The 25,441-nt window shown below is 44.2% G+C and overlaps 1 protein-coding gene across 5 annotated transcripts in view; it reads left to right on the top strand.

Annotated features, from left to right (window-relative positions):
* Positions 1–25,171, top strand: part of dot1l (DOT1-like histone H3K79 methyltransferase) — a 35,181-nt gene extending 10,010 nt beyond the window's left edge. Inside the window, exons 2-28 of one of the 5 annotated variants that reach the window (XM_029254570.1) lie at positions 1,584–1,627; positions 1,711–1,785; positions 2,369–2,432; positions 2,857–3,085; positions 3,536–3,630; positions 3,724–3,786; positions 3,873–3,928; positions 4,114–4,193; positions 4,634–4,702; positions 4,816–4,922; positions 5,300–5,341; positions 5,739–5,828; positions 6,185–6,455; positions 6,577–6,690; positions 6,833–6,924; positions 7,230–7,331; positions 8,844–8,981; positions 11,290–11,415; positions 12,129–12,562; positions 14,271–14,379; positions 14,482–14,628; positions 16,948–17,044; positions 17,149–17,660; positions 17,765–17,970; positions 19,605–19,678; positions 19,875–20,549; positions 24,022–25,171. In XM_029254570.1, coding sequence (XP_029110403.1) covers positions 1,584–1,627; positions 1,711–1,785; positions 2,369–2,432; positions 2,857–3,085; positions 3,536–3,630; positions 3,724–3,786; positions 3,873–3,928; positions 4,114–4,193; positions 4,634–4,702; positions 4,816–4,922; positions 5,300–5,341; positions 5,739–5,828; positions 6,185–6,455; positions 6,577–6,690; positions 6,833–6,924; positions 7,230–7,331; positions 8,844–8,981; positions 11,290–11,415; positions 12,129–12,562; positions 14,271–14,379; positions 14,482–14,628; positions 16,948–17,044; positions 17,149–17,660; positions 17,765–17,970; positions 19,605–19,678; positions 19,875–20,549; positions 24,022–24,029 — 4,119 coding nt within the window. In that variant the 3' untranslated portion in view covers positions 24,030–25,171. Of the gene's footprint in view, positions 1–1,583; positions 1,628–1,710; positions 1,786–2,368; positions 2,433–2,856; positions 3,086–3,535; positions 3,631–3,723; positions 3,787–3,872; positions 3,929–4,113; positions 4,194–4,633; positions 4,703–4,815; positions 4,923–5,299; positions 5,342–5,738; positions 5,829–6,184; positions 6,456–6,576; positions 6,691–6,832; positions 6,925–7,229; positions 7,332–8,843; positions 8,982–11,289; positions 11,416–12,128; positions 12,563–14,270; positions 14,380–14,481; positions 14,629–16,947; positions 17,045–17,148; positions 17,661–17,764; positions 17,971–19,604; positions 19,679–19,874; positions 20,550–23,038; positions 23,768–24,021 lie in introns of those variants that run through there. The other 4 variants (XM_029254568.1, XM_029254567.1, XM_029254569.1 and 1 more) reach the window with 4 other exon arrangements.
* Positions 25,172–25,441: the final 270 nt, after the last annotated feature.

Here is a 25,441-nt window from a genome sequence, read left to right as displayed (position 1 = left end):
GTAACATGCTGAATACCCCATGTTTATTCTTGAAAAAATTGCATGGTAGTTGTGTTGCTGTGACAAGTTAACCTGGTTTTGCAGATTATACCGTTTGCATTGTTGTGATTATTTCTGGATACAGTTCTTTTCATTGTTTGTTTGCTTTTTTGCAGCCCTACTATCAGTGTGGCTTACTTTTGACACTTTTTAAAATGGTCAATTCTATGATTAAAAAAGAGATTGGGAGGGGACATGCCACTATCCTAGCTTTCTTTTCTTATTTTTGTTACATATTAAGTGGTCTGGAGTGCTTTGAGCACAACAGAGTTGTTAAACATTAGTTGAATGGAGAAAAGTGGATATAGTGATCACAAATAGTTTCACAAGTTTCTTTTGTGGAACTTCATATTTCTAGCAGTGTAATTAAACCTTTTCACAGTTAGGTAACTTAAAACTGTAAGTTTTAAGCATTCACTGCTTTCTATTCCTGCATTATGTGATCTAACTTGTGATACTACCATTTCCCAAAAATTTGCCACTTTTGGTTTTGTTATAGCGGACGCGGTGACGCAGCGGGGTTAGCAGAGTCCCACTCTTTGGTGTGTCTGGGGTTCGAGTCTTTCTGGGGGTGCCTTGTCTGACGTCCCGTCCTGGGTGTGTCCCCCTCCAGCCTTGCTTCCTGTGTTAGGCTCAAGTTCACTGCAACCCCACGCTTGGGACAAGCGGTTTCAGCCAGTGTGTGTGATTCTGTCATACATTGTAATTCGTCACTGATTCTGAAATGCTGCATAGGCTTTAGAAAGCCTTTCTTCCCTGTGTGTTGCTATATGTACCTGTCAAACGTCCTACTGGAGCTAACTGCACAACTGTTACTGCAGTCTGTAACCACCCACTGTATTTCATTTAGTTTGTACCTACAAGCTGAAAAAAGTTAAGAACGGGAAGGCAAATGACTCATCACTCTTTGAATTGTTATAAATAATGGGAGATATTTTGTTGAGGAAACTGACTTACACAGTGAGTGAGCGAGTGCTGAAGTTAAATCATGGGTTTGCAACCAATAGGGAATACACACACACACACACATTTTCAGAACCGCTTGTCCCATACGGGGTCACGGGGGAACCGGAGCCTACCCGGCAACACAGGGCGTAAGGCCAGAGGGGGAGGGGACACACCCAGGACGGGACGCCAGTCCGTCGCAAGGCACCCCAAGCGGGACTCGAACCCCAGACCCACCGGAAAGCAGGATTGTGGTCCAACCCACTGCGCCACTGCGCCCCCGACCCCAATAGGGAATAAACAACCTTAGTCTGCTATTCCACCGGTGAAGAGGAAGATGTTTAAGAGAATCCAGAAATCATTTGGTGTTTTACTTGCTGCTTGAAAATTTAGCAAAGTAGTAGACCAGGAAACTTCCACCATGTGTAATTAACAAACTGTGAAGGAGAAATACTAAGGTTGTTCATTAAAAGATCATTAATTCTTAAACGTTTCCAATGTGAGTTAGACCAGAGTTACCATCAGTTGGTGGTTTATATATTTAAAACTGCATTCCGCTTTGTATACGACTTACCCTTCTTATTTTTTGTCTTTATCAGGATAAACACCATGACGCTGCTCACGAAATTATTGAAACTATACGGTAAGAAACAATATTCTTTACCTATGCATGAACCTATGGTGTTAGCCAATGAAGTATGCAATTACCTGTCCATTCCTGTTCAGGTGGGTGTGTGAGGAAATCCCAGACCTTAAACTGGCCATGGAGAACTATGTCTTGATTGACTATGATACCAAGAGGTAAGGGCTATGCCATTATCACAGAGCAGCGGACATGGTAGCCACATGCAGCCAAATGCACTGACATTTATTTCATTTGTTGTTTTGTTCATCAGGATTTCCTCTGCTGTTTGAGAACTGTGTTACTGCTTAGGTATAAGTGGTTTCTGAAGCTGTCTATCCAGTTTGTGCTTAAAAAACAGATGTTACTATTTTGTAAAAAAAAAAAATTTCAGTAATGTTTAAAAAGAGATTAATGTTGTGGACTATTATACAATGTGTTAGCAATGCAACACCTTGTGTGGCCTTCATTGTTTACTTCAATAATAAGACAAACTTCTATGAATAATCTGGTTCCTGTCAAGCTATGTGCTGACACCTGGGTATGAGAGTCCTTACACACTCATAATACCACCTGCAAGAATTTATTTTGCCTCATGCTGTAGCAGTTGCCCATGAGCTCTGGAGGGGCATTTTTCACACTTTAATGTCAAACTTGGCACTTATCTGTGGGGTGTCTTCAGACTGGGACTGTATTGTAAATGGCAAACCATAATGATTTGAAATATTCTTTCTTATATGTGCATCTTATGTTTGTTTACAGCTTTGAGAGTATGCAGAGGCTGTGTGACAAGTATAACAGAGCTATTGATAGCATCCACCAGCTGGTAAGATCCAAATCATTTGGAGGAACCCAAGGGGACTGGCACTACTAAATCTAAATTTAGTGTTTTTACATTGTGTTTGTATTACACTTCTATTTTTAAAAAAAAAAAAAAAAAAAATGCTTTTGGCTTAATTTAATCAAACACTAAGCTTTTTCCACTTTAAGCATTGTAGGTTTTATCTAGCAGAGATCACCTTTGTTCATGGCTAGAAATTTGTCATGGCTTTTTTCTTGCTTGTGTGTGTGTTTACTGTTTGCCTTTTTTTTTAATAATTTTTTTAAAATAACAAGCTGTTTTTAATGACAGTTTTCATAACTCCCACCATGTGCAAGCAACAGTTTCCGTCAATATCTTTCTTAGCTTCTTCTTAGCTGCACTCTCCACACCAAGCCCAGACCTTGTCTTTCTGACATTTGTGCCACAGTGGAAAGGTACCACCCAACCCATGAAGCTGAACAAACGCCCATCCAATGGTCTGCTCCGACACATCCTGCAGCAGGTGTACAACCACTCGGTCACAGATCCTGAGAAGCTCAATAACTACGAGCCTTTCTCACCTGAAGTTTATGGCGAGACATCCTTCGACCTGGTTGCACAGATTATAGATGAGATGGAGATGATGGAGGATGACACTTTCGTTGACTTGGGCAGTGGTAAGTTTCTTCCACTTGTACAGGTATGAACATACTGCTCTTTAAATGTATGTAGTTATGTCAGATTTCACCACTACATCTCCATACGTGCCAGAAGGCTGAAGCAAGCTCACAGGGGCTCTTCTGACTCAACCCTGCAGGTCAGCTTTCCCCCTCCTCTTTGGGACTTGTTAGGTACTCTATGTGAGGCCTAACTAGAGCCCACTGGTAGAGTCCTATACTTTGCAGGCACCTGACAAACCAATGAGGTTTCCTGTGCCATGGGCATCCTAAAAAGTTTGGTGCATTAAAACCCTTTCTGCAGCAGTGCAATGGTGGCAGTTGGACAGTTCAGTGTTCTGCAGGAATTGTGGACACAGTCTGTGAATGATACATCTCAGGTTCAAGCTCCAGACTGTAATGTGTATTTAGGAATGACTGCATTATTCACCCCCCAAACTTCAATTCCAGGAGTCGGGCAGGTTGTGCTGCAGGTAGCTGCTGCAACAAACTGCAAGCATTACTATGGTGTTGAGAAAGCAGACATTCCAGCCAGCTATGCAGAGGTACTATCTCTGTGCCTTCTGTCACTTTCCATGGCATAAGTGAACACAGAAAGATGATAGTAATGTGAAATTTGCATCTCGGCCCTTTTTCAGTCAATGGACAAGGAGTTCAAGAAGTGGATGAAGTGGTATGGGAAAAAACATGGAGAGTACACAGTAAGTGAAGCAGTATACTACACTGTGGTTTGGATGATTACTTTTAAATCTGTTGATAGCATTATTGATTTTATTTTCTTGTGAAGTTGGAGAAGGGAGACTTCCTGTCTGAAGAGTGGAAAGAGAGGATAGCAAACACAAGGTAGAGGAATGCAGTTAACTGTCTCATGATCCCAAGCAGGGAGCTTCAGACCTGCTTGATGTTGTGCACAATCTGGCTTTTTATACTTGTGTAAATCTGACACTGGGACATAGCCTTATGTACATAACCATATGTAGATCAGAGATTGAATGGGCAGTGCTTCTGACTTTTGTATTCTCTTGCAGTGTGATATTTGTGAATAACTTTGCCTTTGGTCCCGAGGTGGATCACCAGCTGAAGGAGAGGTTTGCTAATATGAAGGAAGGTGAGTGGCTCAGGGCTGCTGTGTTGCATCTATTGGGAAATCTTTCTCCATGTGGTATCTAGAGAGTTGGACAGGAAACCACAAAATTGTGCACAATCATAGGCAACGTTTCCCGATGACTTTGACAAGCTGTTTGGACAGCTGTAATCACTATAGAAATGAAGGGGGGACCTAAAGGCACTTCACAGCAGATGTCTAGAAACCAGATTTGGGACATTTCGGCTGTTCAACCTTTCACTTGATGCACTGTGTCTGTGGAAAAATTAATTTATCACTAGTTGTTTGTGGTCATGCTCAAATCCCTTTTGAATGAGTAACACTGCATTGCCCATCAGATGTGCCATTGGTCCAGAAATCAATATTTACTGCATGTCTGTATAGTATATAATAAACAGTTGGCTAAATTTTCTATCCCTCTGTTTTTTTTTTTTTTTTTTTAGGTGGGAAAATAGTATCTTCAAAACCTTTTGCACCTCTAAACTTCAGAATAAACAGCCGAAACTTGAGTGGTAAGAAATGCTCTAACCTAAATATCTAGCAGTAACTGTTAGTGTGGAAGTTTAACTGTACTTGTACTTTAAACATTTACTACATGTTTTTGTGTTATTGTCTCCCTTTGCAGACATTGGCACAATAATGAGAGTTGTGGAGCTCTCTCCACTGAGGGGCTCAGTCTCCTGGACTGGGAAGCCAGTTTCTTACTACCTGCATACGATAGACCGCACTATAGTGAGTACTGCTCTTGTTTCTCTTCAAGTCCATCCTTACCCTGCTGCACTGCATAGTATAGTACAACGCTGGTTGGCTGTGTAACTCTTGAAAGTGTAAAACAGTGTGGTGCAGAGTTTGTGTATCGGATGGAGAACCTGTCTTTGGTTTTGCAATGTGTGTGGAAAAGAAAGGAAGAGGGCCCCCCCTGCAGTGTTAGACAAGTTTCCCAGGTCTCAAAAGGTCTTTTAACGCACCTCTGTATGATTAAGTCCTGATTATGAGTGACTTAGCTCCTTTAGAAGCAAATATGTTATTCAAGTGAGACTTCATTATTGAGGTGTAAGTGTGCCAGAGAACATATTCACAAACTTACTATGCAACCCTTTCTTTTTCAGCTTGAAAACTATTTTTCTAGTCTCAAAAATCCAAAACTCAGGGTAAGTTTTGCACTGAACAACTTTACAGAGCGTAGTCTGATTTGTATTGACTGAAGAATTTAATATAAGATGTTAAGTGTTGTCCAGTATAAGTATATGCTCTTTAAGTAAAGAGTACTGTTTATATGTCCAAAATCTTCTGTAATTGTAAACAGATTTCTTTTAACCAATGTACTAGATGGATAGAGTACACTCGAACCATTGCACAGTACAGCAGATTATGGAAAATGTCCCTTTTCATGCACCAGGCATGTTATCCTGTACAGTGGCCTTTTTGCCATTTTTGTGCTTTGCACCGAAAGACATTGGCAGCGGTCTTGTAAATTTTAACATAAACATTTGAGCCAAATGGTCAAAATGTTTCCAAAGTTTGAAAATTGCTGTAATTCTTCTGTAGGAGGAGCAAGAGGCAGCTAGGCGTCGTCACCAGAAAGAAAAAGACAGTAAAAGCAACACAACCACACCAACTAAGGCAAAGGAGCACAAGGTATGCTGGTGTGTATGGTATTTGACACTCAGATTAGAGAAGGGTAATATAGAAGGTGTGATGCTCTCCCTTAGTCTTTGCTTTTCAGCACTTAGTTGTGCACCACATGCAGTAAAAACCATAACAAAATGTTAAAATCCATTTAACCAAGTACTGAGTTAACCTGTATGGTGACGTATTATTTATTTATTTTTTTTTTTTTACCAAGTCTACTGATTTGTGTCATCTCTAGGTTCTACATGTTGGTGTTTTATTTCTGTAATTGATGAGAAGCTTTGTAATGGCTACTTGTGGAGTGCTTCTTTGAGAACCACTATCAGCAGAGGATTTAGTACCTTAAATGCTGGCTTTTACAGGCTTTAAAGAGCAGGTGTTTGGGGGAGTCACCGACTCGCAGTGCAGCCGTCCCACAGGACTCGTGCGGAGAAGATGAGCGGCCCGGGCTGCCGGCAGTGATGAAGCCGTCCCCAAAGCCCCGTCGTGCCAGGCTTATGGCCAAAAGCCGCAAGCTCGGCAACAGGAAGAGGGGGCGCCCCAAGAAAGCCGCGGCTGAGCGTAAGAGCAAAAAGAGCCAGAGTGCCCTGGACCTGCTCCATGCCAAGACCTTGTCTGCGGTGCCCCCTCAGGGTGAGAGCAGAACCTCATTTACCATTGCACAGTACTACCCTTGTCTTTCACAAGTTGCATTACAGTTGGTTAAACAGCATTTATTTATTTATTTATAAACTTTTCTGTCTGCCTTCTGCAGATTCATACCGGTCACCTCAAAGCCCTTTTTACCAGCTACCTCCCAAAGTTCAGCACTATGGGCCAGGGCAACTGCTTTTGGGCCCCACTCCGCCTGCCCTGCAGCAGTTTCTGGGTAAGAGGCCCCATTCCCAAATCCCCCCCCCCCCATTAATATAGCGTCTGTCTGGTTTCACATTGGACTTTCAGTGGTAGGTACAGTAGCCTGCGAACGGTAAATTGGATGCAACTGGAATGTTTGTGTCTTCACCAAACAGATAATGCAAAGGTCGAGTACCTACAGTTCATGGCTTACATGAAGACACCTCAGTACAGAGCTAATCTGCAGCAAGTCTTGGAAAGGGAAAAGGTAAGTCCAGTGTTGTCTAATTTATGCAACCAAAAGACATGTTTACTTTCTCCCGTTCCTTCACCATTGGTGTGAAACTTGTATAGTGTATGCACTGGGATATGTGTAACTTCAGTCATGAGAGTTTTGCCCTCTACTCAGGATGCAATCATGTTTTGCCTTTTCTGGCTGTTTAATTTCTTCACATTCTTCCATTCTCTCTGGCCTGTGCAGACAGGCTTACTGACCAAGAATTAAAGGCTGCATGGGTCTTTGATTTAATTACAAACCACTAACAACCCCCCCCCCCCCACCCATCTACCCAGCTTAGACACAGTGAGCTGTCAGGGCAAGCAGAGCAGCTGCACAGTGTGTGTCAGACCCACAAGGACAAGATCAAAGCGCTCGTCCAGAGCAAACTGGAGGAGGTGGGTCATTCAAGTTGTGTATATATCACAGATTGGGGGTAAGGACTCTCTTTCAGTGGCGAAAAAAACATTTAGAAGTGTTTTTTGTTGACCTAGGTCTTACTGACTAGTTCATCTATTTACAAAAGTCCCAAGCACTGGAGCCCTTACAAAGTCAAAATATTTTCATAAAGTTTACCTCTGTGTGTGTATTTTTTTTATATATATATACACACACACACGCGCGCGCGCGCACAACTATCTGCACAGCAGTATTCCCCCATATTCCCCATAAACCTGGAGTGCTTCCTGATAATCTTTAAAATGAAATAGTTTGTGATGTTCTGATGCATTGCAAATTTGGGCACTATTATTCAGTAGAACACTATTATGAATTAATCAGCTTTTGAGGTAATCATGGTAGACAGTTCATCTTTTAATAGTGAAATTGCTTGTGCTGAATGGCAGAAGCTACTTGACGGTTAGGCAAGGTACAACTGGATTCATTAGACAGTTTGCTTATAAATTGCGGAGGAGAGGTTCTGATATTCTGTCCAGCAGTGCAATATGGAAAATTGTTACTATGTAAAAAGATGTGTATTTTCTGCATAACTTTGCTAGTAATTTGTCCACCAGCAAATTTCTGAGTGGAAAATATTATTGCTTTAAATTTTGCTGTGTTCTGTACATTAAAGTGGCTGTTGCTGCTGTGTTACTAGAACTTGTGTTGGAGCTTTTTAAAGCAATGATGTTTATTGACCTTAAAGAATATCATACCATACCACATTCCTGGTGTGATTCAGGAAAAAACTGGAATAGGTGGCAGTTATTGACCAGTTATTGGATGTATCCAGTTTAACCCGAGGTGAACTTTCCCTGTGAACAGTTTTCAGTGTGTCCATTTGCTGCATGATGCTGGGTTTAGTCTGATACAGCAGCGGTTCTTGACGCTCATCCTGTTGTAGCCCCGTGTATGCTGGCTTTCCATCGAGCTGAGCTCTTCTTCTGCCATATTAGTGTAGTCTGTAGAAGGAAACATTAAAGTCATGTAAAACTTAAAGCATTTGCGAAATATTCCCTACATTGACACATCTGTGCTAGTTGGGTACTACATGAAAAGGGCAGTCGGTTAAGTTCATGTTTGTGGAAAATATTTACTTTGTCCAATTAACACAGGGTTTCCTGTTTTCTAAAGAATCACAAACTGCTTAATTATATACTTCCAAGCAGGAGAATTCTTCAGACTCGCTGTTGGTTTTTCAAGCTTTGTCTACAGTCTAGTAAATACAGATTAAATAAATAATTGAACTTTCTTTTTTGTGAATCAACAGTGAATCTTTTAACAGGTTCGATCAGGCTAATTAAGAGCTCATTGAGAACTAAAACTAGCGTACATGGGGGTATTATGCCAAGGTGGGGGTTTAGAATCTCTGTGATATGGTATCCATATTCAGCATCTTGCTGGGTGTGACACACTTATCAGTACAGTCCCTCTGACTTCGTGTCTCTCTCCTGCCCCCCCGCCCCTCCCAGCTGGGAGTGAGGGCTCTGACTGTGGACGACCTCCTCCAGGCCCAGAAGGAGATCTTGGCTCACAACCAGCGGCTGAGGGAGCAGACGGAGCAGCTAGAGAGAGACATGGCGGAGCTGCGGGACCAGAGCCTGCTGCTGGTGGGTGGTCTGAGCGGGAATGGGCACAGATGCCCACCGCTGTGGGTTTAACACTAGTTCTGTGCAGATACCAATGTCCATTGTTGTGGGCTTAAGGTGGTTCTGTACAGAATTTGACACCCACTACCGTGGGCTTAAAGTTGGTTTTGTATGGGTGCAGGCTCTGATGCCTGCTGCTGCGGATGTGACACCGGTTGTGTGCAGCCACAGGCTCGGATGCCTGCTGCTGGAAATATGATGTTGGTGCTCTGCAGCCGTGGGCTCAGACACTCGTCGCTGTGAATCTCATGCAGGGTCCGCGTGGCCGTTGTTTTGGACTCCCACTGCTCCGAGCCTAACGCTGATTCTGTGTGGCTGCAGGCTCCAACACTCTTCCCTGCGATCTTACTGCTGGTTCAGTGGCAGCTCCATGGTTTTGTTGGATTAAAATTAGAATCACAGTGACTCTTATCTCTGTGTTTAAAGGAGAAGTTCATCCTTTTCACACCTTAGCACTTTTTAACACTTGCTTGGGCTTGCGTTGAGGTTTTAGGCTTTTCATCTGTCGCTTCTATGGGGAAAAACTACCTCATATTCCCAGGTCGATGATACACTTGCATAGAAAAAACACCCAATTGTTTCTCGTGAATTAACCGTTCCTTAAATAAAATTTGACTATAAAATTTGTAATTGGGGAATTTTTTTTTTTTAGTTCATGAATCCATGAAACGTCAATACAGACATGCATTGCTTAATGATGGGGATGCGTTCTGAGAAATGCGTCGTTGGGCAATTTCGTCGTCTTGTGAACATCAGAGTGGACTTACACCTAGATGGTATAGCCTTGATGCAGTCAAAGGACGCAGTAGAAAGAGTACACTAAAATAACGATAAGCTCAATAAATACATACACCAGTAACTGGTGTTTATGATCAACTATCATGTACTGTACATAACTGTATGTTCTATACTTTTACGACTGGCAGCATAGTAGGTTTGTTTACAACAGTACCACCGAGAACACGTAACATGTTGCACTATGACGTCGCTAGACGACAAGAATTTTTCAGCTCCATTGTCTTATGGGACCACTGTCATATACGTGGTCAGTCGTTAAGCGGCACATGACTACACAATTTCTCATGTGGCCTTCAGTTTATGTTTATGATAAACATGAGGCCAACAGGATGCAGTGTACATTTTCAGAAAATTGCCTCGTTAGCTTTACTTGAAGATAGCTTGCTTCACTTTCTCGGTATACTTGAGATCTTTGATGCATGAACATTAAAGCTCTACGAACAGTACAAGTAGGGGGAAAAAATTGCATGATTCGTTATTGCTACGTTTGTGCCGTTTTGTGATGTAGACGCTCAAATTCGGGCTCATTTGTTTGTGCTCACTTTTTTTTTTTTTTTTTTTAGATATTAATAAGACAAAACTGCCGTTTGAACGGCACAATCAGAGCATTAACGAATCATGGGTTTTTCCATGTGCTCTTTGTAGGAGGGTGACTTTCACAGAGCTGAACGTTAACAGTAAATCTGGTTTTTTTTAAAAGATCTTTTTTTGGGGTGGGGTGAAAATTCAAAAATAGTTAAGGACATCTTTTTTTTTTTTTTTTTTTTTTTTTTTTTTTTTATTAAAAAAAAAATAAAAATAAAAGCACTAATGCGACACATGCCTGATTAACCGTTAGCAAAGTCCAAGGTGACAAGGGGCAATTTTCTTTCAGTCCTGGTTGTCCTGCCACAGTTGCCTACTACTGTAGGCTTAATGCTGGTACAGTGGCAAAATATTGGTTCAGTTACAGTGAATCAGGAGTGATCACCCTAGGGCATTGTATTTGTACCACATGACATAAGTCAGGGTGATCATCCCTGGTCCCAGAGGTTTTTGAGAATTCACTTTAATTAGTCCCCAGTTAAAACATTAGGCAAAACAATTTGTTGATGACCTTAAACATGAAAGGCTGACTCAACAAATGTGTATGAGCTCTGTGACATATCCTCTTAAAATCCCAAACAAAGAGACACACTTTCCCTCACCTGGTTGGAAAGCCAGCACATCTCATGGCTTGTGAAGGCCAGAGGTATTGGCCCTTGGTTAACATTACCTGAAATAAAAAGCAGTTTACGTCACAGCTCTGGAATACCATGACTTACTATCAGCGACATAAGCAAAGCTACCCTTTACCCTTTTTTAGCTTTAACAGCAGCTGCTTTGACTGATTTTGTGCATTCTAGTGTGATCATGAAACGTGTTTGTAATAACAGAAGTTGAGGGTTTTTTGTACAAGCTGATGGGTGTTGGTGTGCATGTGGGCTGACAGCTGAAGTCTCGCTGTGAGGAACTGAAGTTGGACTGGGGCTCTCTGTGCCTGGACACTCTGCTGAAGGAGAAGCAGGCACTACGCAGACAGATCTCAGAGAAACAGCGTCACTGTCTCGAGCTGCAGGTATTGCTTACGCTCATTATAGACTTACAGGCTGCCAGCTGTTTGTGGCCATAGCAACTTTATTGATGGATGTTGTAGTGCTCGCTATGTTGAAATTATGGCTGTTTTCACACTTGGTGTATATTCTGAGTTTGATTGGATGAAGTTCTTTACCCTTTGAACACACCCAAGTAACCTGAAATAAGTGGTTTTGGGTACATTGCAGACAAATCATGCGTGGTTTGACTTACACAAGTACAATTTCAAGTTGATTGGGACATACTTGTACATGGCACTTGTACCTATGACAATCGGCTTGGTGACACTGAAACAATGGCATCTGTTCCATTAAACATTATGAATATTTTGGTTTTTTTTGTATGTTTTGGGCAAGTATAGAAGTGTATGTAGCTGTATCCTAACAGTGCTCATTACCCTAATATTCCTTCATATGTAATGTGTTTTAAAAAAAAAAAAAAAAAAAAACCACGGTATTTCTGGTGGATTGCACAGGATTATTCTTTAGTATATGGTACTTGAAAAATAGTAGAAACCTAACCAGGCCAGGTTTTTCCACAGAATCAGTCTATGGTTCTGGCCTCAGCAAATAAACTAGGAGTGAAAACAGCCAAAAAGTATAAATGACACTGACCGGTGTATAAATCGTAAAACTTTTTTTTAAGTGTGTTTAGCTCCAGCCTGTAATAATGGTGCCCCCTGGTGTATGATCTCAGATCAGCATAGTTGAACTGCAGAAGAGTCAGCGGCAGCAGGAGCTGCTACAGCTCAAGTCTTACAGTGCATGTGAAGACTTCTCCTACCGCAAGAGCCTGCCCAGTTTGGAGCCGCCGTCCCTGCTGGACTCAGATATGCCGAAGCTGGGCCTCGCAGCCCCGGCAGCCAATGGTCTCAGCCCAGAGCTCTCCATGAATGGCACTGGCTCTCCAGGCTTCGACAGGTGTCGTTCCAAAGAGCTACTGCGACGTTACCTGCCGGTGTCCCCTGACCATGACATTGTGCCTGCGACTCCTGATGCCCGCCACCGCCACCTAGGCAACCCCTTGCCCGATTACACCCGATTCTCACCTGCCAAGATCGTCCTGCGCCGTCACCTCAACCAGGACTCCAGCCCCTCTGCTGTCCGCGGCTATGGAGCCACATTTAACAGGTCAGGCACTTGAAGTTTAAGGAAATCACCAGACACCTTTTACATTTGTGCAAAAGGCTAGTCTATCTGTCATGGAGTAGAAAAACCATTGCTGGGCAGTAAAGTTTGCTGTACAGGGACTGTAGACATAGTTAATGTTTATGCAATCACTACAAATTGAGGAAATGGCTTTGCAGGTATGTCTGCGACTTTGCTAATTCCTAAAAGGAGGCAGTCAGTCACAGAAAAATGGAGTGTCCTGCTGAGAGAATGCTAGTGTGGGAGATTAGGTAAAGAACTACTTACAATTTTACCTTCTCTTATGAAGGTAATGTGTTCCTGAAAAACCCTTTGTAAGGTGCATTCTCTTAACTCAGACAAAAGTTTCATTAGTTTCGATGGTAAGAGTTTTTATGCATATTCCCGAGCCTCAAAACTGGTACCCATTCATGCTTAAATACTATCAAATCCCATTGAAATTGAATCTCACTTCAATAATTAACATTAGTTATCACAGTTATAACACAATGTAACAAGGCAGTTTCCCTTCATTAATTTCTTTGTAATACCGTGTGGCTGCCTGCCTGTGGTCATTCAGCTCTTTCATATCATGTATGTACACTTCAACACACACACCTTCTGAACTGCTCGTCCCATACTGGGTCGCAGGGAACAGAGCCTAACCCGGCAACTCAGGGCGTAAGGCTGAAGGGGGAGGGGACACACCCAGGACAGGATGCCAGTCCGGCGCAAGGCACCCCAAGCGGGACTCGAACCCCAGACCCACTGGAGAGCAGGACCCGGTCCAACCCACTGCGCCATCGCACCCCCCGTTACACTTACACTCACAAACAAACCATAATACTTATCTGTGATGTTAATCCAACCTTCAATACAAAAAAATTACAGTAAAGACAAAAATCTACAAACATTGCAAATGAACTTGAACTGGAAAAAGTGGACGTGGTATCTCGCAGCTTCTGGGATGTGTTATTGGATGTAGGTTTGATCCCTACTCAGTTTGTGTGGAGTTTGCACCTTCTCTCTGTTTGTGTGGGTTTTTTCCCCCTAAAAATCCAAAGACATGTTCAGGCAAATTGGTGACTTTAAATTGCTGGTAGCATGTGTTATATTATTCTGCTGAATAAATGGATGGATGATAGTAGGGAGTTATCACAGTGTATCACAGCATTGTAAATCACCTTGGATAAAGGCATCACCCAAATACTAGTTAATCATTGTAAGTCACTTTGAAGAAAAGTGTGTGTGCTAAGTCAATAAATGTATTCTGCCTCTCAGCTGACAGGAGTGTGAAATCCAAATTGTTGCCATGAATTGAAAGCCAAAGCTGGGGTAATAAATTCTCAGTCAAGTCATATTTTTGCAGCTTAGTAGTGTATCTCTTGTAATTTTCCAGCAGACCTAACCATTGGTTATAGAAATGTAAAATCTTGTGTTGACGATGATTGTTATAGTTTGAGTTTATATTTCATATCTGTTCGAACAGTGTCATTATTGTAGATCCTTTTGGGTTCCTGACCATTGTGACTCGTGATGACAAGTTCCAATTTTTATTGAAACTCAAGTTAAATCACTAAGCAAGTTTGTCTTAAGACATATAAGCCAACAACGGTAAATATTTGCATAGTAATCTGTAAACCAGTCTTAACGGCTATGTACGTGCATGTATTGTCAGTGGTCTCTTTCTGAGCGTTGCTTGTTTCTACAGGGGTGACATGGGAACAGTCTCATCACCTCTGGCAGCAAACAAACAAAGCTGCCCTTCACCCATTTCCCCAGACATGCAACAGAACACTGCACCTAAAGTTACTGAAAAGGTAAGTTTTTGGCCACCTCTGGTGTTCTGTGTCAGCTGCTGCACTTGTGAATTTACTGATTCAGATCCAGCAGTTAGCACCTGTGCAATATGTTGCCCTCAGCCCTCCAAGGAGAAAAGCCCTGCAAGCTCAGGTGACACCATTACTAGCTTGCCCATCAGTATCCCCCTCAGCACTGTGCACCCCAGCAAGCTCCCAGTTAGCATCCCACTGGACAGTGTGGTGTTGCCCAGCCGTGCAGAGAGGCTGGTAAGTACCTTTTCACTTGATTTGCTTTCAGTGGTTGTCACCCGTCAGCACAGCACTGCACACAGCTTCTTGTCTTGTTTGTAAAAATGTGAATTTCCCAGCAAGAGAGAACACCCAGGACCAGGTCTACACGAACATCCCAGGTGCATTTAAAGCAACCCCATCTCCAAATCTAGGACAATCGGACCATTTTTCTCGATCCCTAACTCCAGCTTACAGACCACGGATCTTCAGAACAAAACCAGCTCTCAGGACAGTCAAAGTGTGGTCTGAGGAACCTACCTCAATGCTGCAAAGACTGCTTTGATAACAAAGACTGGGATTTGTTTATAAAAGAAACAGACCTTGAGGAATATGCTAGATCAGTCCTAGGATATATAAACTTTTGCACAGAAAATGTGTTAAAACAAAGGACAATAAAGGTGTTTCCTAACCAAAAGCCATGGATAAACAGCAACGTGAAGATGCTACTTGGGTAGCGGGATACAGCTTTCAGGTCAGGTGACAAACAAGCCTACAGTGCAGCACGGGGGAAACTCGAAAGGCATCGGAGATGCAAAGCGCAAGTGAAAACAGCGCATTGAGGATCGATTCAACAACGACTCCCGCAGCATGTGGAACGGCATCAAGGCACCGACTGACTCCACGACCACCAATCTACTGCCCATTGATGATGCCAAACTGCCTGATATTCTGAACCAGTTCTTTGTCTACTTTGACATTCAGAGTGAGGAGTCTGTTCTACTCGTCAACCCACCTGCCGGAGAGCTGACACTGGTTCCACAGCACTACCAGGTGAGGACCACCCTGAAGAAAATTAATGCAGGCAAGGCGGCAGGCTCAGATGGAGTGCCCAGCCGGGTACTGAAAACACGTGTCGTCAAACTTAGAGGTGTTTACTAAAATATTCAACCTCTCATTACAACGAGCTACAATTCCAACATGCCTTAAATCCTCCACCATCGTTCCAGTGCCCAAGAAATCAACTGTGAAGTGTCTGAATGACTATTACGCAGTGGCTCTAAAACCCATAGTCATGAAGTGCTTTGAGAAACTCGTACTTTCACACATCAGAACCACCATCCCACCTGATCTGGATAAGCACTAGTTTGCCTACCAGGCAAACCGCTCCGCACAGGATGCCATCACAACAGCTCTCTGCTCGCTCTGATGCACCAAATAGTTATGTGAAGATGCTATTTGTGGACTTTAGCTCTGCATTTAACACTCATCCCTCACAAACTGGATAATCTGGGCCTGGGTTCTTCTCTGTGTTCATGGACTTCTTCAAACTGACCACAGCTAATCAGAATTGGTAACCACACCTCCTCCACCCTCATCCTAAACACAGGAACCTCACGGAGCTGTGTGCTGAGCCCCATGCTCTTCACACTCTTCACTCACAACTGCACCCCCTCCACACCTCCAACTCCATAATTAAATTTTGCAGACGACACCACAGTAGTTGGGCTGATTTTTGGCAATGCAGAGATGGCCTACAAACTTGAGGTGGCACATCTGGCTGGTGTAAGGACAAAAACCTGGTCCGTAACACATCTAAGACAAAGGAGACGATTCTGGACTTCAGGAGAACAAGGGCGATAGACCACCTCCCCCTCCACATACAAGGAGAAGCAGTAAAAAGCCTAAAGTTCCTTGGAGTCTATGTCAAAACAGCTGACATGGACTTGTAACACCTCCCGCCTGGTCAAAAAGGCACAAAAGAGACTCTTCTTCCTCAGGAAGCTGAAACAGGCCCAGCTCCTACAGAAACTCCTGCTAAACTTTTACAGGACCACCATTGAGAGCATTCTGACTAACTGCGCTGTTGTGTGGTATGCCAGCTGTACAGCCGCTGAGCAAAAGGATCTGCATCGCGTGGCGAAGGCAGCCCAGCGCATTGTTGGGGTGGAGCTCCCCAACTTGGATGCAACGTATGCTAGCCGACTGAAATAGAAGGCTGGCAGTATAATCAAGAACCCCACACACCCTGGTCACTCTCTGTTTGAACTGCTGCCGCCTGGCAAACGCTTCAGGACAATAACATCCCGCACCAATAGACTGAAGAATAGCTTCTTTCCCAGAGCTGTGGCCTCCATCATAACCCCGTTGCCCAACTAGAGAACTGATCACAAAAGCCTGCTGCCACCTCCATACTCCCCCCCCCACCAGGCTGCTGAGGACTTCAAAGTTTTAATCTAATTCTTGCTTGTTTATCTTAAGTGTTCTTTCTGCTGCTGCTGTTCTGAGGGCTGCCACACAAAATTTCATTGTATTGCATACAATGACAAAGTATCTTTTCTTGTCCACTTTTTACAGAGGAACACACCGAGCCCAGTGTCTCAGGCTCGAGACCCAGCGCCGCCGGACAAGCTGAATCAGAGCAATGGCAAGCAGCCCCACACTCCTACCTCAGGTATGTTCATAATCCCATTGCAGTTTGAGACAATTGTTCTTGTTTTTGTAATTAAATTTTGTAATTGGAAGAATGTACTTCATATTGAGTTTGTCACCCTGTAGGATTCTCCTCTGGCCTCATCATGGTAAATGGTGGTTCCCACTCTGGCTCCATGGACCCAGACTCCACCTCCTCTTCCCCAGCACAACATGGCTCGCCATCAGCAGGGTTACAAGGTCTTACAACTGGTGGGGTGCTACAGTATGCTGATGGCCCCCCAAGGATACTTCCTGAAGCTGGCCCAAGCAAGCAGGGAGAGTCAGACCCTGAGTTTCTTGACAGTGAAACCAAGCGTCGCATCTTCTTTTCCTCCTCGTCCTCCTCCTCTTCATCATCATCATCCTCAGTTGGTACAGGGTCCCGACAACACATTAGTTCAAACAAATCATCCCAGCATCACCACCACAGCAGCAGGCGACACTCCCCAGGCCCACACGAAAGCCGAAAGCGTGGTCGGAGGAAGCGCAGTTCTGCTGGGGCACAAGCTGTAGGTGGGTCACCCAAGAGGAGGTTCTTCCCTGGCCTTGGCAGCAGTAGTCATCCATCTGGCTCCCCCCTCAACATCAACTCCATGGTGAGCCCAGGGAGCCACACTGGCTTGGGGGGACACTCTAAGTGTCTCTAATGGGGTTAAATTGTGGTGAGCGCTGGTCTCATGAACCCTACTTTTTCACGCAGGTGAGCAACATCAACCAGCCCCTGGAGATTGCAGCCATCTCATCCCCAGAGCAGTGTGTGCGCAGTCCTTGTGGCCTTGACCTGGACCAGCCACCTGTGCTTAAGCGAGAGCGTCCTCTGGAGCTGAATGGCTCAGGTCGTTTCTCCTCCCCACCCAGCTCTGAAGATGAAGCCGCCGGATACTTGGCAGACTCCTCCAGCTCACGGTATGTATCACCTAAAATTAAGTAAATTTCAACTTTTGTAAACCTTTTTTAATTATCTGAATGTCTGCATGAAGGACTTGAAAGGTGGTCTTATCTAAATTGTATTAAGGTATTTTAAAAAGTCCACACAAATTGTACAATGTCATGTTTTCATTGAACATATTGTTCAAATATTCAAGGACAAGTGTGGCAAAAGAATGTGAACTTCTCAGAAAGAGGGTAACTGCAGTCAGGTTTTCCAATAAATAAGATTATGTTCATGTGTGGGTCTGAAGTGCCTTGTCCTATAAAAGAATCCCACAGTGCTGGTTACCTGCCCTTCATAACGAAAATTTGTTGAACTGCAGTACAACCCATTTGAAAACAGTTACAGAGGACCTCAGAAGAGTTGTTGAGCTGAACTCACAAGTTCATCGAGCTGTAAAGCATCACAAAAAGGATTTCTAAGGACTTCTTTAGTCTGCAGTCAGGCAATTTACAAATAGAAGAGATTCAGCACCATTGCAGCTCTCTTAGGAGTGGGTGTTTTTTAAAGGGTGGTACAAGGGCATGCTGTACAATCCTCAGACAAGTGACAAAGAACCCTAGAGTGACTGTTAAGGATCTGTGGGCATCTCTTACTTGGTAATATCTCCATCCATCAGCGTACGATAAGAAAAACGCAAAGCAAGAATGGTGACCGTGGGAGGTTATGTAGGAAACCAGTGCTCTTCCAAAGGAGGGAGGAAGAAGCTTTTCGGACCAAGTTTAGCAAAGACCACCTGGATGTTTCACAACACTATTTCTGTGGACAGATGAACTAAACTTAATTTTTTTCCAAAGAATTTAGTGGTACATTCAGAGGGAACAACATGCTGCATACCAGCACCAAATCCTTGTGCCAACTCTATATGCCAGCTAGAGTGGTGTGGGGCTTCCTGGCTGGCTCAGGATTTGGGCAACTTGCAGTCACTGAGACGCCCAAAAGCTACATTTCAAGGTGTTTCCAGAAAATCTGGAATTCAGGAGACTGTCAAGCATCTGAAGCTCAAAAGCAGTTGTCATGTGGTGTGCCAGTGACCTCAAGTGCAGGAGTAAATCAACAAATGAGTGGCGCATACAGAGGAGATTCTGGTTTTTGGACTGCCCCAGTCATAGTCCTTACCTCAATCTTATTGAAAATTTATTTTTAATGAAACGCTTCTCATTGAGGTGCTGTGGCATCATCCGAAGCAAGCAGTTCATCTTCAGTTCCTTTATGGAATGGGCTCTAATACCTTCTAACCACTTTGTACGTCTGATCAGCAGCTGCAGGAAGCCTTTGGTAGAAGTTATTGTTGCTAAAGCTGGTTTCACCCATTACAGAATCTAAGCTTTTAACATCCTTTTTTCATCCTTGATTAATATTTAGATGTTCAACGAAGACACAAGGAACATTTTGTGTGTGCCTTTTAACAAGCATAACTATTTCAGAGTGAAATTATTCAGAAATCCAGAGTTACCCAGAGTTCACATTTTTCCCTCAGAACTGTCTTAGTTTCTGTGTGTATTGATTGCGGTTGTTCCCCACAGTGTTTCTGTGTATCTGTAGTGGATGAATTTCTCAGATATTTGCTTTTGCTCAGGTTGTATAGCATAAATGTTTTCTGTGTTAGAATCGAGAGGAAGATTGCTACCATTTCCTTGGAAAGCAGAGACGGTCCAGTTAAAGCCGGAGAAAATGGTAGGGGTGAGTTGACACCTGTCATGGTGGAAGTTTTTGTGTTGTTTGCCATAATGGTATTTCTGAATCTTTACACATTAGACTATGTTGTACTAGTGATTATTAGATTCTGCTAAACTGCAAAAAGTACATTTTGAACTAACCGGATTCTTTGAATGAACTGCGCACTAGTGCTGGCGTGACATGAGCCATTTTCTTTTAGGTGGGGGAGTTGTGCGAAAGTCAGTTGGCAACAGCATGAATAGCGTTGCCAGTGAAGCACTGTCTTCAACTTCATCTTCCGCATCTTCTTCCAGCAAGTGGAAGTCTACCTTCTCCCCCATATCAGAGCCCAAACAGCCCCCACCTGACTTCCGACAGGGAGGCTCCCCTTTCGGAGTTGGGGGGTCCCGAGGGTGTGGGGGCAGTACGGACTCTGACTCTGACCACAAGCAGCAACAGCGGAGGGGGGATGGAGGGGGCCCAGACTCAGTATGTGGTCAGGCCCACTCCACAGGATCCCCTTACCTAAACCACAACCCCTTCCTGGCCCAGGAGTCGGCGAGCCGCCCCGGCTCAGAGAGGCAGCCGAAACAGAAGCCCCGGGAATGGGAGCTGAAGGCTGCTGGCACCCTGGGCAGCCAAAACCTCTTCATCTCGGCCGCCGCCGCCAGCAGCATCCTCAACAGCAAGGCAGGCACCCCTGCAGGTGCAACCTCTTCCCCTGGGTCCTCCGTTGGGCAGTACTTGGGGGCGCAGTTTCCTTTGGGTGGGACTTCAGTGCTGTTTGGTGCCCAAGCAACCTCTCCGCCGGTTACCGGGGCCCCTCGGCTTGTTAACGGACACGCATCGCTGGGAACGTTCTCGAACGCAGGTCTGGCAGGGGGTGCCGCGGGAGGTGAGTCCTGAAACTGTGGACGTTTTCTTCTCTTTCCCTACCTGCCACCTTAATTCTCCATGTTGGTGGTGGTGGTGGTGTTTAGTTTGTTGATATAGACCAAAGGTTTAGGCGTTGTTGGTGAAAGTGAAATTATAATTGGTAAGACATGGCATAGACAGCCCCCAGCTGGGTAGAGGTAAGTAGTAGTCCAGAGTTTGCCTGGCTTTGCCCCTGCTGCTTGCTTCCAGTTTGGCTGGTTGTTTACAAGCACAGCTGCATACCCAGAGAAAATGACACACCTTCAAAAGATGGTTTTGTTCTGGTGTTAGTCCCAGAAACCCATTTCCGCCTTAAAATGGCACGTGGGCTAACAAGCCAGCATCCTACGTTGAGGATAGCTGTAAACATCATCCTTTTTTTGTCACTTTTGTGGTACAATTTGGTTATAGTTATGTTCAAGTCACGTGCCTTCTCAAAAGGTGTGTGTCATTTTAGATTTTAAAAGTTGATCTGTGTCATTTTCTTTGGCCATTGTCCTTTATTTATAATTTTATTTGAATGCTTAAATGTTTCACTGTGAATACCAAGTCCTTGTCAGTTATTTAAGTTCACACAAGCCATCCTTTGACCTTATAAAAATGGGCAGTGTGAAAAGCTCCGCTCTGGTTTCCATTTGCAGTATGTGTGGCATTTGAGTTATGGCGAGAGAATGATGTCTCTTACGGGATGTGCTGTCACTGGGCATCAAAGTCCTTTTTGTTGTTTGATTGTCTAGGTTTGAAATTTTCCTCTTGGATTTCAAAATTGGACGTTGCTCGCTAACAACTTTTCTGAGATGCATTTTAATTATCTGAATCAGGGGTGTCCAGCCTTTTTTGTCCAAGTGGCTAAGTAGGAAAAACGTATAATGCAACATTACTTAATACACTGCCTACTTTGGAGAAACATATCATCAGTAATAAGTAATTTATGTGACATAAAGATGGATATAGGATACTTGTCTGACCAGACATAATTCTTGTAAAGGTCCAGCAAAGAATTATTAAACTTGACCCATACTGAGAATGAACACACTTTAATAATACTGCGATGGACTGGTGTTCTGTCCAGGCTGTACCCTGTACTTCTGGATTAGGCTCTGGAAAACCATGACCGTGATTCGAACAATCGCTTATGGATAGTGAACGAGTCTAGTATTAATAACAACAACAGTGTAACCTTATTGTTTTTAGTGTTTTTAACACTAATTGCTAATGTATCACTGTGGCATGTCATAGTCTGTCACAATAAATTTACTTTGAATATATCAGTAAACCCACTCAACATATTTTACAGATTTATCATCTGAAAGCAATTTTATATTTCTGCCAATATATGCAGGTGCTCCATAGCTCGCTTTGAGCAACGATTCTAACTGGGAAAACATGCATCTAAAAAGACATCCCTGTCCCCAAAGCTTTTTAGTTTGTATATCTTGCCTTCATGAAATTGGACTGTCGGATGTAGATGCATGTTTCATGCCATGATGTCTTTTAGTGGTTTTATTCCAGAAGAAATTAAACCGCTTCGTTGCATATCAAACTAATTGGATTGTTCTTCATTTCAATAAAGTGGGAGTTTGTTCGTCTTGCTTGAAATGTCCCACTTCAGACTTATCTCTTCTGCACTCTAGTTCTAGTAAATACAAATGTTATTAGCAAAGAGTAATTAACTTCCTGTAGGAATTTTTATTAAAGCGATGAAGTCACGACATGCGAAAAACGCACAAAGCAGGACTACTTTGTTGCCTTTGAGGATGACTGAGCTGCAGCTGAACAACATTCTCATGCTCAGCGGAGCCCCGACTGGGGGCAGTAGGTCCACTGTGCCATCTGCTGTTCTGTTTCTTGGACACGGTGTTTCTAACTGTAACTACTACCAGGTAATCCAATACATTTTATAGTGTGTATTTTAGTTATAGTGCATATATACTGTAGTTTCTTAGAAATGTTCTCGCAGGCCAAATTACATGAGATGACTGGCTGCGTGTTCCCTGTGGGCAGTGGCTTGGACACCTCTGATCTAAGCTATATACCGTTTACACCGTTTATGAAGCTATCCGTCACTGGATTTAAGTATTATTAGCATCTGCTGTTGTCAGATTTATGGTTTATGAACCCAGTCATAGGCTTTCAAGTTCCCTGTAGAAGCTGGGGACTGCTGCTCGCGAGGTTTCATCGACCTGCGCTGCGTGTTTGTGATGTTAGCGGAAATGTTTGGTTAGTCAGCAGAGGACATCCTGTTGGGAAACTTCATTAGAACAGCGACAATAATGAAGTTTCCTATTGCATTGGGGCTGATATTCACTCAGACTGCTCTACATCACTGTTTATATGAGTGTCTGCTTGCTTTCTGTGTGCTTGTCTGTATGGCTTGCTGCTGTGCACTGGCTGAGCCCCTGGTTCTCTCTCCCTTCCTCTTTTTCTTTTTCTCCCTCCCCTCCACCCGTTCATGCTCTGTATCTGCAGGTATTTTTCACCACGTGGTGCCTTCAGTCTCCTCCCGGCAGTTTGGGGCCGCCCTGCCAGCCTCTGGGGGTCACAGCTCTCTGATCAGTCTCTCCTCCTCCTCTCCCTCCTCCTCCCCCTCCCAGCCGCCGCAGCAGCCGCCGCCGCAGCAGCAGCAGCACAGTAGCCCCCAGCCGGGTTCCACCTTCCTGGCCTCTGTGTCCCCATTGCTCTCAGTGTCACAGTCTCCCCACAACCGCACACACACTGTGCTACGCACGCCGCCCCCTCCTACCCTCTCCCTGCCCCCACCCCCTCCTCTGCTCAATGTCACATCCCCACCGGAGACTGCCTCCTCCCAGTCGGAGGGTTTTCTGTCCTCCCGGCCTCCCCTTGCTCCCCTTCAGCACTCTAGAATACCTGCGTCTCTTTCTGCCTCCACCTCATCTGCAGTCTCTGTGTCCTCCTCCTCTTCTGCTTCCTCCTCACTCCCCCCGACTGCCACATCCTCCTCCCGTACGTCCTTCACAGTACACCACACTCCCTCTGCGCCCGCTGTGTCGGTGGCCCCAGCCCTGCCTCACAGCCGCAGTGTTGCAAGTGGGGGGAGTATGTGGCGCGCACTGGGTATGCAGGCCCCTTATACAGTTTCACAGGTCCCCGGGCCTCGGCCCAGATAGGACCCAGGGAGGGGAAGGGAAGGGAGGAGGGAGGGGGCAGTAGGGTGACATGGGATGGGGTGGGGAGAGACTGGCGGGGAAGCCCTGCTTCCCAGGCTGCTGTTCAGTCTGAGAAAAGGTAAGTGACGATACAGATGTGTTGCGTTCAGTGCAAGAGATGTGCTGTTACTAGTTTACTAGTTTACCACCAGTAAAAATAGAGAATGCCAGATACAAATGCTCACTTCACATTCCATTGTTGTATCATTTATAGTTAGAAGCCTTTCCCTTTGTTTTCCCCTGTATTTTAACGCATGTAATCCATCTGTCATCTTTCCATGACAGGCAATTGAAGCTATCTACCTCAACCCAATGTAACCTATGCAATGGACTGATGTGGACCAAGGGGCTCTCCTCGCTGACTGGTGCTCATGGGCTTGCCGGCAGGTGACCAGCTTGGGGCTCACAAACTCAACACCTGTCAACACGGCACTGAACCCTGCACAGAGTGCAGGCAGTCAAGGCGTGGCGTGCGTGCGGGAGTACGTGTGCATGTGTCTGTGTGCGTGCATGCACATGTGGGTACGTGTGCATGCCTGCATGCACATGTAGCTGTATGGGTGAACAAGAGGGGCAGTCAGACTCATCCTGGAGGGACTAGGGGATCAAATTGACAAGGTGAAGTCGAAATGCATCGCAATCGACACTATATTACGCAAGTAAACGTAGAGTTCACAATTGTTAACAAAACATCAATGCGAATTGGGTCCACATTTGTGGGTCTCGTTTGTTCAAGCTGTAGTTAGCAAACAGTGATGCATTTCTCTTGACAGGTTACAGCTTCTCAGGTTGCGGAGCAAAATTCAACCTTGAACTACCGAGTTTTTCTTTGTAAAACTTGGTAGTCAGCTTGCAATTGATTTTGTTTACATTTGCGCAAGAAAGGATGATAAATTCTGAAACATCCTGTTTCTTCCCTAGGTGACAGTGTTGGTGTCAGATTGCTAAGCTGACATCAGCAGATGAAATAGACATGCTAAGTGTTGCAGACTCAGTTTAAACTCTAGCCAGGCTGTTCTGCTGCCCCCCTCGAGATGGAATTAAATTATTTTTAATAGTACAGTGTAAATTGCCCAGTGAGTGTAACTTTGTATACTAGCTTGAAGCAGGTGAAGGATTTTGCAGTTGGGAATCTGTCTTCCAACTGTATTTATGAACCTCCTGTAAAACCTCTCAAAACACATAGTGGTGGAAGACTTTGCAGAGTCAGTAGTGGCGTATGTGTCAGCTGAGTGCGAATGCTGCACCGAGATGGGTTTCTCGCTGTGGATGTGCACTGAACATGCCTTCTGCAGTTGCCATGAAAAGTGAACAAACCACAATCCTACTCTTTCAAGCCCAGACAGCAACACACGATTTTATTTACAGGTTGGGTTGGTGTTGTTCTCTCCGTAACAACTTCATTCTTGTTTCAAGGTATGCTAAAAAAAAAAAATGAGCATGTTACTCTGTCCCCACTCAGCAGGTCCATGTGCTTTTAGTATGTCACCTGCAGTGGCATCATATCCTTAACCAGTGGTGTTTTGTCATCCTTCCAACATAATATAGAGGGAAAAGGCTGATGATTGTGTTATTTCATACAGCAGAAGAAAGTGCTGGCAGTCTTCTGATCAATGTCGTATGTACTGAATCTGACACTGGATACACACATACTTGGGTAGTTTTTGACAAGATACCACTGGGGTGGAACCAGTGCAGTCAGCAG

Source organism: Scleropages formosus, chromosome 9 (genome assembly GCF_900964775.1).
Source record: "Scleropages formosus chromosome 9, fSclFor1.1, whole genome shotgun sequence".
NCBI lineage: Eukaryota > Metazoa > Chordata > Actinopteri > Osteoglossiformes > Osteoglossidae > Scleropages > Scleropages formosus.
Note: the sequence above shows the minus strand (reverse complement) of the source record. Positions and strands in the feature narration are given on the sequence as shown.